This window comes from Pygoscelis adeliae, unplaced genomic scaffold (genome assembly GCF_000699105.1).
Source record: "Pygoscelis adeliae isolate BGI_AS28 unplaced genomic scaffold, ASM69910v1 Scaffold94, whole genome shotgun sequence".
Lineage (NCBI taxonomy): Eukaryota > Metazoa > Chordata > Aves > Sphenisciformes > Spheniscidae > Pygoscelis > Pygoscelis adeliae.
The window spans coordinates 2,892,899-2,912,467 of record NW_008824547.1 but is presented as its reverse complement, the minus strand read 5'-3'; the positions used below and the strand labels follow the sequence as shown (position 1 = coordinate 2,912,467).

Genomic DNA, 19,569 nt, shown 5'->3' with positions numbered 1-19,569 from the left:
TCTAGTAACAAAATGGGGGAATGAGGAATTTAAAGTCACTGAATCTTGACAATGTGTGTCCTAAATGAAGGACTCATTTTGGTGTGTTAAATGATGATTGCAACCTTGAAAATGACTTTATCAAGAAGAAATCAGTAAGAGGGAGCTTGTTGAAAAAGTGAGCAGGCAATCAGCAGGGTGTTAAGGAAATTAAGGAGTAATTATGCAAGTGACACTTTCTGCAGTCTCCGAGAACTGAATTTGCAGTAGAGACCAGCACCACATGCACTTAAAAACCATTTTCCATAAAAACAAAAATAATCTTAAGACTTTCTGTCGAATGGCTGGTAGAAGGATGAAGCTGTATGATGGATTGCCCTACCAGAGGAAGTGTCCTCAAATCTAGTTGTCCTTGTTTCCCGAGCTCATAGGCAGGGCTGCAACTGCCTGCTGAGGAGCTGCTGTTTCCGAGGGCTTTCCTGGGCTCACAGAATGGCCGCAGCTCTGCTCGTGAGGATGTGCACCCTGCCTTCTCTCCCTGCCTGTGCTCAGTGGGTCCTGAGGCAGACATGGGCATTTTTCGCCTGCTCTCCTGGCACTGCCCGTCTCTTGAGTGTGTGATGTGATGTGATGGGTGCCCTGCCTGGGAGAGGGAGCACGTCTGTCTCAGAGGGACCGACAGCCCTAGTGGGACAGCCTTGATTTCCACTTCCCTGTCTTTCTCACTTGTGTTTCCTCACATGCTTTAAAGAAGGTGCAAACCTTTTCCTAGATGTGTAAAGTAGGCAATACTCCATGCTGTGAATAGACCTGGGGGAGATTCCTGGCATCTGAGGTTGCAGCACTGTGCTCTGGGTACACACGCCAGCCCTCAGCAAGGTCTAGGAATGGCTCAGCTTTCTGTAAGGCAATGGGAAGCCCATGCTGGAAAGCAGTGCTTGAGCAGCTGGGTGGCAGAAAGGAAACCCCCTGAAGTGTTCAACACATACAGGCCTGGTAGGAAGGGGTGGCCTTGGTCTGTAAAAGGCAGGCTGCCAAGAGGGGAGGTGGAGGAACCCGATCTTACAGAGCAGTGCCTTTGGTCTCCAACTTCCACTGCTGTGTTTTTTCGTAGGGGTTAAAGGATTGTTGTTGTACTGTTGCTGAGTGATTCCCTCCCATGAACTCTTCCCTCCTACTTTACATATTCCCTAGCATCTCCCTCATATTCTGCACAGCAATTTATGCATGGGTGTATCGTGACTTCTGAATAATAACTCTGGGAACTTGTTTTGTCATGTTCATGGTTTGCTCAGGGGGCTCTTGCGTGACTAGGCTGTTGGGTCAGAGTACCTGGGAAGCTTCTGACTCACCAGAGGTCCCCAAAATAGCTTGGGGCCGTTTACAGCTCCCTGACATCTGTCTGTACCATCCAGCAATGGGCCAGAAGAGTGACTGCTCTCCTGGGACTTAGGAGACCTGGGGCTGAGTCTCATTATTGTCACTGAGTCTTATATTGTGGTATTGGGAAATACAGACTGCCTGGTCTGGCAGTGCCTCCAGTGGCATGAGGTGTCTCGTGGCTCCATGCATTGGCGGCTCAGCCTGCATCCTGTATGCCCAGGCGTGGTCTTTTGTCCACGGCAGAGAGAACCACCAGGAATCCTTGCTGCTCACTGCTTTTATGGGCTGCTCCGGGCAGGAGCTGCAGGACTTGTACCTATGACTTCCCTTCACCCTTAAATCATCTGCATTTCAGCAAAGCCTGTGGATTTGTTGGGCTCCTGACATCTCTCCAAAGCGTGATGTGTGGAGCTGAAAGCAGTGTGTCTTTGTAGGCAGTGCTGCTGCTGTACGGGTGCTCGAGGCCAGCCCTACCGAGGACTGGCTGCGGAGCCAGTGGCCTTGCCATGTGCTGGCATACTTTCCTGAAGGAAAGCCAGGGTTTCATGAGTGCCATGAAGACTAAACCAAGTATGAAAATTCTCTCACCTCGGTGGCATTTTTCATTGTATTCCTCCTCAAGTAGCTGCCTTGTGGCCAGCCTGGTGGTGGCTGGTGTGAAGGAGGCTGTCCAGCTGCCCCTTTCCAGCATGTGGACAAAGCAGGTTAAAGGAGGTTCCCTCTCGTGCTCTGGTTACTGTGTCTCTGCTCCTCCTGGGAGGTGACAAAGCCTCTTCTACCTAGTTTCTCTGGAGCTAACATGCAGCTTTGTAGCCCCGTGCTAGAGCAGGGCACAGGCAGTTTCCTTTCCACTTCCATGGCAAAGCTCCAGCTAACTGAACCGGGAGACTTTCTCCCCCTTTCACCCTGTTTCACTTGCAAAACCTTTAGGAGCCAGAGCTTTCTTTGCCTCTGAGTAATCTGTGTGTGCTGGGCACATTCGTCATTTACCCCCTTGTCTCAACAGGGAACTCTTTCGATTGGTGGCAAAGAAGTGACCCTTGAGTACACTCCGTGCCCAGAGTTTTGGCGCTGCAAACGCGTAAGTATGCGATCAGAGAGCTGTGTTGTGCTTCCCCTGCTGGCTCTCATGGCAGTGGCAGCAGAGAGGAGCTTGATATTTGCCCAGTGGCTGAAGATCCTGAAGAGTGATACCTGTCCTGAAGCTCTTGCCTCTTCTAAACTTCTGTGGTTTTCCCTACCTTGTTTTTGGTACCACCTATGGGCGCATGTTGCTTTGGTACAGGTAGCCAGTGTTTTACGGACAGAGCAGTTTCGTTCCTATGCAGTGGTTCCCTTTTAACATGGGGAAAATAGTGTGTGGCTCCTTTCTCCTTAAAAACCAAAATGAGACGGTGATTCTGCCGTCCGGAATGGAACAGGCTTTCACTCTGGTTCACGTGTGTAACCGCAAGTGTCTTCACTGCCCAGGTAACCAGAGCTTTCACCAGCGTAACAGTGCAAACCACCCTTCTGTCTCATGCAGGAACCTGTGATCTAGATTTGAGTGTAGTAAGTACAGCAGGGAAGGAAGCATGGAAGTGAGTCCAAGTCCAGGCAGCAATTGGTACACTCTGGAACTGCCCCATTTCTGGGGAGGCACCATTGCCCGAGGGTCGGTTTTGTCCCCATGCCCTTCCCACGGTTCTCCCAGAACAGGCGCTTTCGGCTGCAGTAGGCTGGGGAGGATTGCTAGAGCAAAGGGCGGAGTTGTTGCCTGCATTCCCACTGACTGCAGACGAAGAGGTTGCAGCAGGGTGGGAGGGGATTGTTTCTGGCTAGACTCCCACCTTGACCACTGGATCACACTGGGCTACAAAGACCCTCATCCAGGCTAATTAGATGCACGCCAGTTGCCAGCAGAGCCGTTGCTCGGCGCCTCATCTAGGCTTGCAACGCTCCAGAGATCAAATAGAGACAGCAGTTTCAGGCAGTGGTTTCACAACAGCTCTCAGTGCAATGAGAAGTAGCTGGAGCGTATGTCCCTACTGTTGCTGTGCACAAGCATGGCCTGAAAGAGCTTTCTCGTGCCCCAGAGCATTTGCAGGGCTTTAGTTAAGAGGAAAGAAAAAAAGTATGAAAGAGAAGCAATGCCTTTACAGAGAGCTTGAAGAGAAAGTTAGGAATGCTGTGTTTGGAGAGAGCTGTGAAGATGGGACACTTGGCTCTTTCCACGGTGGCTCTGAGTGGGATAACCATCCGAGCCCGTACAGCTCTGCCTTTTGGTTAGCAGACACCTCTTCATTGACTCTCCCTGTGCAGCAAATTGCATGAGTATCTACAGTTTAGCTCAGATAAGGACTTTGTCACTGCTTTAGGAGTGAGTTGAGATTAGAGAATACAAAGGTGACTCTGGATCCTTTGAAACAACAGAGTGGCTAGCAGTATGGTGCCTAGCATGGAGCTTTTTGGTCCAGCATCGCTTGAGAGGGGGAAGGGTCCTATCTCAAGGACTAGTGAAGTACCTCCATGGTGTGAACAAATCTGTGCTCAGAAGTTGTGTGGAAATCCTGCTCCCAAGGCAATCCCAGTTGTGAGCCACGTGAGCATTTCCCTTCCATTCCAGCCAAGGCTCCTGCTGCCATTACCCATCCTGTCTCTCAAGCTCTCACTGTAACTTTTCCGTGGCTGTTACTTTCTGAAAGTACTGCAGAGTTTGGCCTTCTTGGAGTAGGTTGTACCCACTACCTTCAAAACATGTCTTCCTCATGCTGTCCATCTTCCATTGCAGTGTAAGGTGTGTACTGTGGGCTACAGATCTTCCTGCTCCTATTGCAAGCTCCCAAGAGATGGTGAGTACATCTGGTCCCCCTGTGTTTGGTCGGTTAAAAGTTTCATCTGCCCTGACAAGTAAGTTTCTCTTCTGGCTTCCCTGTGGCATCCCTCTTGGTGGACTAGCTGAGCACCATGTAGGAGAATTATTAATTGTGCTTCATTAGACTCTTTTCGCTGTCCACACTAAAGATGTTGCATGCAGATGTGTTGCTACCAGGTTCTCTGTTCTTGTGAGGCTTGGTGGAGAGGTGTCTTACTGCACAAGGCCTTCCCTTCCTGTTGCTTTGGCATTGTCCTTCATCCACGGAATTACAGGTTGTGTGTCCTCTAGGACTGTGAGCCAGTACTGCTGGCCGTAGGTGAGATGGCTTCCCCTCAACCCACCTTCCTTGGGAGATGCAGCTGCATGCTTTTAGTGTTACTCTTTTGAGGGTCTCAGATTAGAGGTGAATCCAGGACTTGAGTTGCTGAACTCGCCTTGCTGACTGTAAGAAGTGCATGGAGAAGAGTTCTGCTTCTCCAGGAGCTTCTCCTCACCCCACCAACACCTTTGCTTTGTTGGGTGGGAGGGTGTGAGAGCCAAAACACGCTCCCTTGAGGAACTGATTTCTTTGGGATGAGCGGGTATTCCAGGCACTCTGTGGACTTTGACTCTGTATCTTTGAGCAGACTTTTGATGTTTTGCATTTCTTACCCGCATACCCCAGGCAGAAGGGCATTAAAATAACTGCTGATGCAGAACTCTCTATTTACTGAAGCACTGTCCCCATGGTTGTGCTTTCCTTGCACTGTGGCTCCTCCATCAGCGTTATGAAGGCAAAATTCATATAGCTGGCCCAACACAACTGTGGATTGTAATAAAACTGCCGAGGAGCGAATTAAACAGAGCCTTTAAGATGCTGTGAAGATAGATTGTGGTGCATACTTCTTACTGACCTGGTTTTGTTGATTGTGAGAACATGTGTAATAAGGTAACCTCTCTGTGATTGTCCTTTAATTGCTGGGTGAAACAAAACAACTCTCTAGGCATATACAGGTGTTACTGCAGCTTTGCATGAGTTCTTGCGTGCTTTGTGACTGATGGTCTTGAAATGGATTTTAATATGCCTCTCTTACAGGGAGCAGAGCAGGCCCAGAGTCCAGAGGCGGTTCTGAAGGAGAGGACGCATCAGCTGAGCAAGAATTCAGTAAGAGAATTGCTCTCCCCATCTCGGGGGTTGTGCTCATGTCTGTGTGATTTGCATGGGCACTTTTCACAGCTGCACGTGCAGACTGGTTTCATACGCAAATTTTACATGAGGTTCTGCTCATGAAGTGTAGCCAAAACTTTGCATGCTGCAAACTGCAGACAAATTAGTACGGGCCTGTCCAACGTGAGCCGTGCTGACAGCCAAGCAAGCCCGTGTGCAGCTTTCCCAACATTTACGTGCAAAATGGTCATGTGTTCTGCCATGCTGCCCACTGCCCAAACAGAACGAGAGCAGAGAGGTGCTCTGGAGGGCATTAAAGAGTGAAGCTTCGCTGTGCCTAGTCTTGCACTCTCATTTCTTTCTCTTTGTGGGAAGAGGCTTCAGCAGCAGGTACAGGGCTGGTGATGTCTGACTTTGCAGCCCCACAGCTTTGGCTTCCCTTTCCAATAGCTTTAGAGGCTCAGGTAGGGATCTCTTTTGAAGTGAAGCCAGATGCTTCGGAGGCCTTCAAGCACAGAAACTTGATGGGATTTATCTTCTCTGTATTACATAGCTAGGCTGGGGGGCAGGGTGTTTCCACATAATATCTGCCTCATCTGTGGTAAGTAGGCACCTGATAAAATCAGTGATTGTATTATGATGCATTTCACTTAGTGATCATAGGAGTCTGCACCCAGTTTTCCTCTAGCATAGAGATGGGTGACAGTTACTAGTTGATGTTGCTCAGCTATGGGTGTTCAAGAATACATGAGGCATAGTAAGGATATCGCTGCCATGTAGGTTGTCCTGGACATGGGTGGAACATATCCAAAACCATCCCTGATTAACGTTTGCCCAGGCAAGAGCCAGTCCTAAAAGGAGGCCAGAAAGGCTCTTGTCTCTGACAGGAGAAGTCAGGTAAAGGAGCCCAACATGAAACAAGGCAATGGAAGGATGAGCAGCATCTAGCTTGTCCTTTACACAGCTTGTGTCTGCAGGGTGTTAAGACATGGAATATGCAAAGGGCAGAACAGGTTAGCCTTTTATAAGGGGCGCTGCTGCAGTGGCCAGAAAATAGCAGAAGAAAAATACATGCTGAAACACTGTATGTGGAACCAGTCGATTTCTCCTCTCTAATAGCAGAGACAAAGCTTGAAAAACCTGAGCAAGAGTTATCAGGACAACCAGGATCTCCAAAGCAGCCTCTCCAGCCCTCGGTTCCTGCTCCACAGCAGGAGTGCCAGCCTCAGGAACAGGAGCCAAGGAAGAGAGATGAAGGGAGAGAGCGGCGGCCCTCACAGGAGAAGAGAAGGGACATGGACCGGCACCAGGAGCAGCCTTCTCAGAGAGAAGCAGAGGAAGCCACACCACAGGATGGTGGAGGAAGCAGAAGTGAGTGGCACAGGGCCCAATTTTGGATTCCTCTTGCTTGCACTCCATGAGGCCATCTGCAGAAAGGGCAGCATTTCACTAAAACCTCTGGAGGCTGTTTCCATGTTGTGCAAATCATGGCATCAAGTAATGGTGGGCTGTCCAGCTCCGAAGGTGCTGGCGAATTGCCTTTAGGAAAATTAATTCAGGGCAAGCTGGCTTCAGGATGTTACAGTTAACTTAGCACTGCAGCAAAAGTCTCTTTGGCCAGAAGTTACCCTGAGCTGAGATCCTCCAAGGAGGGGCCTACTTTCTGCACTGTTTTCTGGGAAGGAAAGGTTAGCATTTGGAGGCGGTACGCTGAGCATCTTGCAAAGTGGAGAGGAAAAAAGCAATGGCTTCCAGACACAACTGCAAGAAGCCATGCTTGTTGCTTTGAGTGGGTTTAGTTTTACCTGTGCTGTCACAATACACTTAGATCTGAATTATCTTTTTTTACTACTTTTTCTTTCCTGGCCACCTCCCTCGTTGTGCTTCACAGCAATTATGCTGAAGCGTATTACTCGATTCACCCCACCAGAAGTGATTGTGGGGCTCCTGGCCCCATATGTGCGTCTCTCCACATCCAGCGTGCGCATCATGAAGAACAAGGCTGGCCGGATGGGGCAGACCTATGGCTTCATTGAACTGGATTCACATGCTGTAAGTAGTTTCCTGCTTTCACATGCTCCCCCTGTTGGCATTTATAGTCTGTAGAAGTAGAGAAGCCACAGGAACATAAGAAATAGCTGTACTTGTGAGGCAGCTGTCCTGGAGTAAGTCCTCTCTCCTGCTTGTCTGGCAAGGTACAGGGAATACCTGATACAGCTGTTGCTCTCTGGCTTTAGGAGCCAAAGATTGTCTGTTGTCACAAGCTGTGATGCTGAGTGAGTTTCTTTGTAGACCCTCCTAAACTTGAACACCTCTTGCACAGGTATTTTGTTTGCAGGGAACTTGAATTCAGTGGTTTCTGTCTGCAGAAGGCAAGAATCTTAATTAACAGACAGTCCCATGTTGGAGGGATCACATTTTCTGGTTCTGGGTGACTCCCAGACTCCATAGCTGTGCTTTGGCATTGGTCCAGAGGGTGTTCACCAAAACTGGTTGGGGCAACAGCAACCACGGTGCTGCATTGTCTAGCAGCCCTAGGAGAATATAGTCCCTAGCTGGCTGCTGAAAACGGTCATAGGACAGAGAACCTAACAATGCATTTATCCTTTTTGTCGCATCCTAAATACCTTTCACTAATATTTAGACAAAAATGTTGTGTTTCCTGTCCTACTACGGTCATCATGTAAGCACAAAGCCTTCCTTTCAGGCAGACTTGGATCTGGGAAACGGGCTTACGTTTCCTTCTCATGGATGTGAAATTCTCCTTTCCTTTTACAGGAGGCGCTGAGGTTGCTAAAGATACTGCAGAATCTGGATCCCCCTATCTGCATTGATGGACGTACGGTGGAAGTGAATCTTGCTACAGGGAGGAGAAGGTATAGGCAGATGAGGCAGTAGGGTTGTCCTTTGTGCGATGTGCTGCAAAGCTAGAGCTGTGTTGTCAGACCAGGTGCTTAAAGGTTGGCACATGAATTAGCATGGGCGTTCCTACAACCTAAAAATATGCTGGAGAGCTGAAGGCATCGGAGCTAGAAGAAGCTTCAGTGATTGAGCAGTATGGGATTAATCGTCATATTGCATGGCCTCTTCTTGTTGTCCAGCCATCAAATCCCATTGTAAAGGAATTAATGGGCTCAGCTTTTTAAAAAGCAGTTGGAGAGATTAATCTTTGTGGTCCCAGCAAAGTGTCATCATAACTCTTGTGGAGACAGTCATCTGCAAAGTCTCTCTGTCTCCTGGGATGGACACAATCCAACATGTGGCCAGCAAAGATGGTCTTTCTGCCTTTATTGGTCCTGCTGATCATTCTGAGTATACTGAGGTTAATGTGAAGCCAGATTGACATTAACCTGTAACCTTTATCTCAACAGGAATGACTATGGGGAGCACGGTGACAATTCCTTCTATGGCCCGGTAGGTCTGCACTGCTTCCCTGCAGGTAGCCGGAAAGGGAGGGAGCACCGGGGCTGATAGGCCTGACTTTGTTTGGCTTTTTCCCTTTGGGCTGCTGAAAGTTTAACATGTTTGAAGATGGGATGATAATGCTCAAGTGTGCTCTTCACTGCTACTGTGCCCCTAACACTGTTTATAATGTGCATAGGAGTGCAAGTCAGAGTGCAGATGCTGCTTGAGGGAGTTCTGGGCTGGATTACTCTATACCATGCTTTTACAGAGTGACTTAATTGCTGATTGTTCTCAGTTCCTGGAGTGAATGTCTCTTCTCTAGTGCTTGTTACTAGACTACAGGGATCTTCGGTACTGAATGGGCTGGAGGCTTTGACACAGATTGCCACGAGCACCTCATTTAAAGATTCATGGAAGCTACAGAGGTCTTGTGCTTTGCAACACTGTCCATTACTCTGTAGATGAAAAGCTATGTCTGCTTGTGCCCTATTTAGGGTAGCTAAATGAGCTGTTTTCCTGAACTTCGGGCCTGTGAGAGGGAGGAGAAGCAATATGATGTTTGTCAAAGAGTCTGATCTGTTTGTATTGTTCACTTACTCCAGGGCAGAAGGGGCATGAGAGACAGGAGGGGCGGCGAATCACAGAGACGCACCAGAGCTCAGTGTAAGTTAAGCTCTGCCTCACTCCTACTGTGGAGACTTTTCTTCCTTAAAAGGGCACTGACATGTAGAAATCAGCCCAAAAATATTTTTAAAGGCTAAGAGTAGGTTTGTTTGCTACACCCACTCCTGAGTTCCTTTGCCAACTTTGTTTAGTCACATTTTCCTATCTGATGATGTGTTTCTCTGTACTCTTACTGTGCAAAACTACATGCAGATAAAGGAAACTTGCTGCGTGCTTTTCCTTGTTGTGGTAAACTGATGGGATAAAATCAGCCTGGCAATTACTAGATGAGATGGAAGAAAATACACTTTATGCAGCAGTGCCAGTAGCTGGAGGAGCACTCCTGATTGTTTTACTAATGTATGTAGTATCGCTGAGCTCTGGCTAATAACACTTCGGCAATGAGAAGCATTCCTTACATTATGGGCCTACCCTTAAGGCCTTTGGCTTTTCCTGTAGAAACAGTTTGCTCCCCTTTCTTGTTGGGAGCTTTCATGCACCCACGGGCAGAAGGGATGTGGGGAGCGTCATCACTTTAAACAGGAAACTGTTTGAAAGAGCACAGATCTTCCTTGTTCACAGGGGTGGGTGGACACAGACTCTGGTACTCATTACCCCGTTCTTAGGGAAATTACTGAATTTCATATCTTTGTCCGGTCAAGTGTGTGGTCTGGTGATCTCAGCACAGCCCCTGGAAGTGTGTTTTGATGTGGAAGTTTTGCCAGAGTCCTAAAACAGAAGAATTGTGAAAACCTATCTCCCTTCTTAATCCTTAAAGAAAAGAAGATGTAGGTCGAGTGATGTGAGGATACTCATACCTCTCTTGCCAGGAGAGAAAAATTCTTCTTTCCCACTCTTGATGCTTTCACCAGTGTAATATTTGCTCATGCTTTTGTCTTTGTAAAAGGCAAGTTCTGCCTTTGGAAGATTGTGGTGTTAACTCTTGTCTCTCTGTTCAGCTCCATCAGATGTGTCCACATACATTTATGATCCTGAAACTGGTAATTACTACGATCCCATAGCTGGGACATACTATGACCCCAGGACTCAGGTGAGTGTGTAGGAAGGAAGCTTTACACATAGTATGTTCTAACAAACTGCCCTTCTCTGGAGAGATTTTGCGGCTAGATCGTGAAGACAGGCTAGCATGGGACAGCATAGAGGCGGCTTTGTTTCTCTTACTCAGTCCTCTGACCTGTATAAAAGGGATGCACGTTCCAAAATATCAACTTAATGAGAGGCTAGGAACCCATTAGCTGTGTGTTGAACCAGTTACTGTAGCTGCCTCTTTGGCCTCTGAAGCCCTGCCTTTGGAGGGTTTTTGGTCTCCTCCTCATTGAGTAGACTTACGGGTGGAGCATTCTTGCTAGATTTTACTGAAGACATGTGATATGTGACTCTCTGTATTAAAAGATGGACAGCAGAGCTCTGTTTTCATCTGTGGTCTCTTTGCTCCCTGACCCCAGCCAGCAATAGCTACAAGGATGCCAAAAAAGAGTCATCAGCAGAGGTTCTCCAGGACTATCATCTTGTTTTCATGATACTGGAAATATCCGTGTTCTGGGTGAGCAGGGCAGTGCTCTGATGACCTGGCTGTGGTAGACTATCTCTGCCCCAGCAAAGTTTTGAAGCCTTTGCCCTCAGCTGTCTGAGGCTCTGCAGTCCCTTCTTACATGTGCTGGTCTCCCCAGCCCAGTAAGGACAATAAGCCATATAAGATTGCAGGGGTTTGGCTAAGTCTGTTCCAAATGCCTCTTTTAGAGAGAAGTCACGATAGACCGAGAAGCCTGCTCATCACCTACAGAGAGCAGAAGGCGGCGGCATGGAAGCCAAGAACGGACAAATGAAAGGAAGGAGCCACACAGCAGGGACAACAGGGACAAAAAGGAGAAAGGGAAAAATACTTCTGCTAAGGTAAATCCCTCCAGGTGTCAGAACGATCAGAGAGCTGAGGCCAGGAGGCTGAGATAAGAGAGGTTAGAAAATAGAGAGTAATTTATAGAGGATTCAAAGAGGGAGGGACAGTGAGAGAAAACGATGAAATACATGGGGTCACCAGCAGGCCGGAACGTGATTGCTGTCTGGCCAGGTGGGAGTAAGTTTCTGAAATTTTTCTCTTGTGACATTAAGTCAGGGCTTCTCACCCCTTCTTTATGGTAAAGGATTCGGCAGCATCCAGGTAACTGAGACACACATTTCGCTCACACTGCTGAAAGCACCCAGCTATTGTAACAGAGCCAACAGAAAAATAGCAGAGATGTTTAAACATGCCAAGTCAGATAATAACAGAGATTCAGCTCTCCCCTAACCGCAGTTCCTGCCCCCTCCAAACATCACAGACAGGCAGGAAGATGAGGCAGACGGTGCAGATGGACTGCAAAGGTGAACCGAGATCGAATGCAGATAGGAGTCTGTGATGGACATCCTGTACAGTCCCTCCCAGAGTCCAGCCCCAGTCCTGGGGCAGTGCCCTTCAGTGCTGCTCCCAAGTGAGCAAACGCTGTTTCCCCAACGTGGGGAGCTGCTGATAGGGAGTAGCTGCCCAAAGTGATGTTTGAGCATGGGTGCTTGGAGCAGGATCTTCCACAACAGTGCTGTGATACTGACTGGGCCCGAAGAATGCCAGGAGAGTTGGTAGAAGTGATTGAGCCACGAATGCAGAAACTTTGTTTTGCTCCTTGCCTGTTGGTCTGGATACACTCTGTGGCGTGACCAGTCTTGGGCAGTTGGGACCTGAGGGCTGTAATTGTCCCTGATATTGATACCAAGCCAGCCAAGGAGTCTCATCGGGTATGGAGGATGCCTGCTTTCAAGGGCACTGACCTAGGAGAAACATGGTGTTGTCTGAATGGAGGATAAAAGCATCTCCAGTAGAAATCCTGCCGTCATTTTTCCCGGCTGCCTGGTTTCCGTGGATGCTCAGAAGTGGCTTCCTGGCTGCTGTGTGCACTCTTGGACCCCTGTGCTGCTGATGGCCTAATACCCAATCTTGGGTTTTTCAGAATGAGCCTGGAGAGGAGAGGTTCTTTGCAGAAGATGTCTTCAAAAAGCCATTGCCTCCCTCTGTGAAAAAGGATGACAGTGCAGGCCTGGTAAGATGTTGCATAGCACTTGTCTTTCCCCAGTCAAGCATGAGTAGCTAATAAACCTTTAAATTAGAGCATGTCTAGGGCTTCAGACCAGTTCTCTGTAAAGCATGTAGACGTGAAGCTTCACCCCAGCGTACTCTTTGTGCTGCTGAGCGTACAAATGAGCATCACAGTCTCATCCTGTTGCAGTGCTGGGTGACTGCAGTCTCTGGTGCTCTCTGTCCAGTATAAGGAAGATCCTGGAAACACCACCGAGCTGGTTGAGCCTGGCCATGTTGTTGTCCTTTCCCTTCCCCATCTATAATACTTGCGCTTTGTCTCATCTCTCACAGGCAAGCAGGACTGTAACTCTTCCTGGAGCGGTGGGTTTCTCTGCTCCCATGCTGGCTGGCTACGGGGGTGGCTTTGCACCTGGTCTCCGTGTCCTCTGTGCACACACAGAGGTGTCTAAATGTGACCTGGCCCTGTCCCAGCTCCGTCACTGGTCTGAGACACGGCTGGGGCCACTGCCAATGTCACAGTCCAGCAAGAGAGTGAGAGTAGAGCAGGCTGGGACAGCATGGTGAGCTGCTGCAGCTGTCCCTGAAACCAAGGGCATAGCTCCAGGAGAGCTATGAATTCCCCAGGATGGGAATGTCTTGCACCAAAAACACCACCTCATTTCTGCCAACTGCCTGGTTTCCTTGGAGGCCTATTTAAATGGGTGCTTAGCTGTTGCGTGCACTGAGTCCATGCTGTGACAGTCTTAACACCTGATATTGACTGTTTCAGAATGAGACTGGGGAGGAGAAGTTCTCTGCAGAAGATGTTTTCAAAAAACCATTACCTCCTTCTGTGAAAAAGGACGAGAGTGCAGCCCCGGTAAGTGTCTCCATAGGATTGGTTTTTGCCTTGTTTAAGCCTGGGTGGAGGACTAGGGAGGCTCACCAAAGCCTGGCTGTGACTTTGGATGGCAGAGGTGCCAGCTTCTCATGCCAGAGAAGGGAACATTGGAGATGGAATGGTGAAGGCAGTTTATTTAATAACTCTGAGCTTGTTTGCGGGCTTCTAGCACGGGGAAATTTAATACCTGCATTTAAGCAGGGTCTCCTCACTCAAGCAGTCCTCAGGCAGAAAGCTCTTCCAGCTGCCTCCAGACTGAGGAAGGCCAAATCTCACTGATCTCCATTGCTAGAGGAAGTGACTGACAGCAACTCCCTGCCAAATAGCTGCTGCTTCAGTCAACTTCTTGTGCTTAGGTGTGTGGCAGATTGGGAAAGCCTGGCACCAAAGCACAGCCTGTCTGGAGGACAGAAGGGCTTCTGTCCTGTGGTGTTTAAATGCTGGCCAGCCAGCTTCTTTCCATTACCTGCCTGTGCTGCTGGGATGCTGCTTTCTGGCTCTTGGGCTGGAACGGAGACAGAATTGGGGAGATTGGTTGGGGAAGCAGAGACCCGCGTGGCCAGGCAGGCTTGATGCTACAAGTTGTCACACTTTCCTGCCTCTTCCTGCAGCCCAAGGTGGTGAACCCTCTGATAGGACTTCTAGGAGAGTATGGAGGAGACAGTGACAATGAAGAGGAGGAGGAAGAGGAGGAACAGTCACAGGCGCAGTGGCTGCCACCTCCCCACCCACCAGCACAACGCGAGGAGCCGCCAAGGAAGGCCAAGGCCAACGATGACAAGCTGACCGACTGGAACAAGCTGGCCTGCTTGCTGTGCAGGAGGCAGTTTCCTAACAAGGAAGTGCTCATCAAGCACCAGCAGCTTTCCAACCTGCACAAGGTACGGGGGAGCTGGTGGCTGGGGGGCTGTGTGTGTGCTGCAAGCTGCCTTTGGCTCAACAGCTTGTGATCTGGAGGGAAAAATGCGATGGTTGGGTGGGAAGAGCTGTGCTGAGTTTGACACAGTAGCAGGCAAGGTTCCCGTCAGAGCTCTGTTCAAAGCATTGTGTGAGCTGCTTGCTCCTGCTGCAGGAGCGCTGTAACATCAAGGTGTGACTTTTTAAGCTGTAGTGAGATAGCTCAGGCTTGGGGAGAGTGGGGTGCTGGCACACACAAGTGTGATAGCAGTAAGAACTTAGCACGTGCCTCCCCGTGTTCTGCGCTGCCTTTGAGCTCTTGCTTCTAGGATGGCCAAACTGCGCACAGGTTAAAATAGGACTGGTTGCCTTCCTTACTGTAGAGAGGAAGGTCTCCTGGCCTCTGTGGGGAGCAGGTAGTCTGGGCTGCAAGAGAAGCTGTTGCATCTGGTATAGTGCAGGTGCTAGAGCATGCTGCTTTACCTGTACTCCTTACGGGTGGACCAAGTGACCCTGACAGCTTGTATCCTCTGCTGACACTGGCTTCTGTTTTCCTCCTTCCAGCAAAACCTGGAGATACATATGAAGATCAAACGATCTGAGCAGGAACTGGCATATTTGGAGAAGAGAGAGCGTGAGGTGGGTCTGCGGTGGTGGGCAGGTTTCTGTTTGTGCACTAGAGGGATGTTGGTTGCAGGCAGACCCTCCACTTACGCACCTGTATCTGCAGCCTTGCCATCAAATGCCTCCCGAAGAGTCTTAGACTGAACTGTGGGCACACTCTGCATTTGGACCTGTAGTCAGATACTGCTGTGACTTCTAAGAGCAGGTCTCCCTCCTCTCAGAGGGATCTGAGTGTGGTTTTGTTGCCCTGCAAGCCAGCGTTTGGCTCTGGGCTAAGTGGGACCCAGATTTCCATCTAAAACTGATGTAGTGTATGGGCTGCTGCTGCCTGGCCAGGAATGGGATTTGTAACTGTCCGTTGTTTGGAAGGTAGCAGAGCTGCTCCTGGTGCCATAGCTGGAAGGCTGCAACCACAGGTCAGCCCAACAGATGCCATCCGGACAGAATAAGTGGATTGTGGGTCCTAGAAACATCCAGGGTTTGTGGGTTCCCAGGACAGATTTCCAGCCAGCTGAGGATGAGATGAGACCTGGCTGCAGAGCAGTCTCCTGTGGAGTGTTGAATCCTTCGTAGCCCCCGTACTTACTTTGTTCTTTCTGTTATGAAGGGGAGATACAAAGACAAAGGAAATGACCGGAGAGAGAAATTCCAGCAGATGGATTCACCAGAGAGGAAACGGCTCAGATACGATCGGGACTCAGAGAGGTAATGGCTGCTCTTGGTTAGATCTCTTTGGGACTGCTGATGCTGGGATGGCGTGTGTGCTGCTGGCACACCAAGGCCAGGAATCGGCCGGTGAGGTAGATCTGCAAGACTAACAGCCAGACAGGCTGTGATTCTTGTGGGTAGAGTTCCCCAAAGTGTGAGCCTGTTGTGCTGCAGGACTTCTCAGAGAGGGCAGGAGAGGGCCAGGGGTGGAAACGAGGGTTTAGGGGAGAGCAGAGACAAGCTGCGTGGTGCCGGAGGGCTGAGATGTGGGGTTTGAGTGTGCCTGGCCAGGCACGGGAGCAGAATGCAGCCTGCTCCCATCCACCCCATCCTTAAGGCACTTGCTGTCCTCCTGTCCTGGCATCTAGCCATTGAAAGAAAGAGCAAAGCTGTGTTTCATCTGTTCCACTGACTCAGAGGAATGCTAGGAGCTGTTTCCATCTCATTCAGAGTAGGTGGAGGAAGAAAGTGCGTGTTGTGCGGAGCTCTCAAAAGGCCTGCCTGCTGCGAGCTCGCGTGTTCCAGTGGGCTGAGGAACTGCTAGGCATGTGTTGAAGACAAAACTGGTTATGTGCCTGTTCCCTTCTGGTACAGCACCTCAGAAGGAGACCTTTCCTCCAGTCTTGCAGTTTAAAAATCTGCATCTTCTCTTCCCTCTGTTTTCCTGGAATAGCTGTGGATAAACTAAAGCAGTTTGTGTGCAGTGTCAGCAGCAGGCAGAAAGTAGAACTTGCCTGAAGTTTTTCGTGCTGAGCAGTTTTCAAAACTATGGGGTTTGCTTAATGGTCTTGGCTGAGTGATGACCAGATTGGGGAAAGGGTGTCCGAATCAACACTGCATCTATTGAGCTCTATGACCACAGCACTGGGAGAAAAGAAAGCTCTAACAGAGCAGCAGGGATTAGACTTCATTATATTTCTGTTATAGCTAAGATTCGGATTAAGAAATGCAAGCACAGAATGCTCCTGGCTTGCCTGTACCATAAATATTTTGAAGCCTGAGCTCATTTCCTGTGCCCTGGTGTATTTTCCCCTGAGGTGGGACAAGAAATTATGCGGTCAAAGGTGTCTGAACCCTGCACACAGAACCCACCGTGTTGGTTTCCTTGGGTGGTGTGCTTCTTGCAAGCAACTTGGGTATCCCTCAGGAGAGGTTGGAATGTCAATGAAGGTGCTATTAGTAGAGCTAAAAATCCCTGGTATGTGTTCGAAGCATCGCAGAACTGGACAATTGATTCTGCCTCTTTTGCAGTGACTATGACCCAAGGATTGATAGTAACAACAAAGGGAACCGAATGTTGCAGTCCACGGGGTGGAAGAAAGGCTTCGGCCACAACCAGCAGGGTACAACATCACCAATGGAGGTGAGTCTTCCCTTCCTTTCAAAACACATCACTGCCCTGCGGCCGGTAATGTCTCCCAAGACAGCTGGAGGGAGTTCCCGGTTGGAAGAAGAGTCGGGCTGCAAGTCTCGGCGCCCATTTGATGGAATAATATGTCTGTGTTAATTAACTTTGCAGGCTGGGAGGGGCTGCAAGTATGTTGGCAGTGGAAAAAGGTTAGAATTTATATGGATCTGGAGGGGTTGAGAATAGAGTAACAGTGAACAGGGAGGGTGTGAGCATTTAGTACCTGCCCAAAGCCAGGCTGGGGTTTGAGCAGGTCACCAGCTCAGTGCTCTGCAGCCACATGAGCTGGGGGAAAAGGTGAACGTCCTCCGGGGAGGTGTGAGCATAGCCAAAGCCACAGGGCACATGTTACTATTTGTCTGCTCTGCTTGTGAGGCTCTCGCTGCCGTTCTGGACTCCGGACTTCGGAAGGGAATGCCAGGGTACACGTCGTCTGATGAGGAGCGGAGTCCCCGTCAGCAGAGGACTTCGGGGAGAGGCAGGGCTGGGTAGATCCTGCCTTCTGGGACAGGCTGGTCTCTCAGTGGACCTTAATTTGCTGGAGAGGGTTTATCTGGCAAGCAGCCTGGGGCAGGGAGTGCTCTCCCTTGCTCAGCAACATGTGAGCAGCACCATGCCCTTGCGGCTGCAGTTGCTCATCGCGGTGGGTTTGTCGCCTGGCTGCGTCACTGCTGTGGTGTCGGTGCTTTGCCGAGGGGCAGGCAACCTGCAGCGCAGCTCACGTTGTGACATTCAGCTTGCAGTCGAGTATATCATTAATGGCAAATATTTGAGGCTTCGTGACGTGTATTTGCTTGAGCCCACGCACACAAGGCAAGATTCCCTCTTCAGTTCAGACAGCAGGAACCGGCCCCAGCTGTTGCTCAGTCCTCAGGGAGAGTTTCCTGTGGCCATAAAACGGGCTTTGTCGAAGAGCCAGCTCCAGCGATGCGCTCTGGGAGGTCTGACCTCCGATCAGGGCTCCCTGGACCGGATTTGCTGATTGCAAAGCACAGCCCTCGTACAATTCCTATAAAGGCTCCCAAAAGAGCCCTAGAGATGTGCTTTCTTCCCACTTCCAAGTCGTGCTGGGCAAAGCCATGTGCCCACTTCAGCCCCACAGGACTTTGATCTCTTGGTCTAATTGATCACATCGCTGATATTCAGATACGTAGGACTTAAAAGCAAAGAGAAACTTTCAGCCTTGGGCCTGCTCTCCTGGGCTAACTCTAGGCAGGTATTACTGAATAATTCAGACATGGCTGCAAAAGCCAGTCGTTAAAAACTGGTTGAAATTCAAAGCGAGCTACCAGAGCCCATGGGAACTCTATATTAGAGGAGAGAACAGCTGAGCTTGTGCAAATGCAGGCTAACCGCAAACAGCTCGCCGGGAGCCCAGCTCTCTTGCTGGCACTTTTCCTTTGCTCTGTTTCGATCCCCTCGTCTGCCGGCGCTGCCTGTTTTGGCTGCCCGCTCCCACCCAGCCGCATGCTGGTGGTGGTCTCCGCAGCCGGGCCCCGTGGGTCGCCCGGCGCTGCTTGTTTTGGCTGCCCGCTCCCACCCAGCCGCATGCTGGTGTTGGTCTCCGCAGCCGGTCCCCGTGGTTTGATTCTCGCCGGGCATTCGCTGGCTGTGGTGGTGTTGCCCGCAAAGGGCCAATAGTTTCTCCCGAACAGCTTTTGGACGAACACAGTGCGCTTGCTGTTCCTCCTCTCCTGGATCCGCACGGGAGCAGTCAGAGCTGTCCTGAAGCAGCCCGGGGAAGCTTTTTCTTTATGGGCGGCTCCGCAGCCGGTCCCCGTGGTTTGATTCTCGCCGGGCATTCGCTGGCTGTGGTGGTGTTGCCCGCAAAGGGCCAATAGTTTCTCCCGAACAGCTTTTGGACGAACACAGTGCGCTTGCTGTTCCTCCTCTCCTGGATCCGCACGGGAGCAGTCAGAGCTGTCCTGAAGCAGCCCGGGGAAGCTTTTTCTTTATGGGCGGCCGGCGAAGAGGAGAAATCACTAACACAAGCTGTGTCTGTTTTCAGGCAGAAAATCGGAAGAAGGGCCCTGGCCTGGGGGCCCAAGGGAAGCCCAGCAAGAGGCAGTCCAATGAGACCTACCGCGACGCCGTCAGGAGAGTCATGTTTGCCCGCTATAAGGAACTTGAGTGAATGGTGGAGAAAGCCCCAAGCCTGTCTCTCTCCATCTCCGTCTCTTTCTCTCTGTGTCATGTTCTCCTGGGGGTTTTTTGTTTTTTTTTTTTTTTTTTTTTTTTTTTTGATAGTTACAGGTTTTGCTGCTAGAATTTTTTTTTTTAATAAAACTGAAAATTTGACAGTGCTTGTCTCTTGCCTAAAATGGCATGTTTTAAAAGCATGTGATGCTTTGGAAGATTCCCATCATGTTTTGCTCTCCGCTGATGAGATCCCTGGGGCTTGTGGCCATGTCAGTGGGGCTGGGACAGGTTTGGTCACTGTCCTGCAGTGCGTTCCCTGCCAACTCAGGGACGGATGCTCCTGGTGCCGTGTACTTGTGGGTCAGGATGCGACCTGGCAGCAGGGGAC

General features: G+C 49.9%; 1 protein-coding gene across 1 annotated transcript in view; it reads left to right on the top strand.

The window, feature by feature from the left end:
* The window catches only part of RBM6 (RNA binding motif protein 6), a 55,703-nt gene extending 36,364 nt beyond the window's left edge, over window positions 1–19,339 (top strand). Inside the window, exons 6-22 of the mRNA XM_009321833.1 lie at window positions 2,369–2,443; window positions 4,133–4,193; window positions 5,295–5,363; window positions 6,486–6,737; window positions 7,258–7,418; window positions 8,145–8,242; window positions 8,738–8,780; window positions 9,374–9,434; window positions 10,394–10,485; window positions 11,196–11,348; window positions 12,437–12,526; window positions 13,295–13,384; window positions 14,017–14,286; window positions 14,867–14,941; window positions 15,534–15,631; window positions 16,886–16,997; window positions 19,051–19,339. Of these exons, the coding sequence (XP_009320108.1) occupies window positions 2,369–2,443; window positions 4,133–4,193; window positions 5,295–5,363; window positions 6,486–6,737; window positions 7,258–7,418; window positions 8,145–8,242; window positions 8,738–8,780; window positions 9,374–9,434; window positions 10,394–10,485; window positions 11,196–11,348; window positions 12,437–12,526; window positions 13,295–13,384; window positions 14,017–14,286; window positions 14,867–14,941; window positions 15,534–15,631; window positions 16,886–16,997; window positions 19,051–19,176 (1,926 nt within the window). The 3' untranslated portion in view covers window positions 19,177–19,339. The remainder of the gene's footprint in view (window positions 1–2,368; window positions 2,444–4,132; window positions 4,194–5,294; window positions 5,364–6,485; window positions 6,738–7,257; window positions 7,419–8,144; window positions 8,243–8,737; window positions 8,781–9,373; window positions 9,435–10,393; window positions 10,486–11,195; window positions 11,349–12,436; window positions 12,527–13,294; window positions 13,385–14,016; window positions 14,287–14,866; window positions 14,942–15,533; window positions 15,632–16,885; window positions 16,998–19,050) is intronic.
* The last annotated feature ends 230 nt before the right edge of the window (window positions 19,340–19,569 follow it).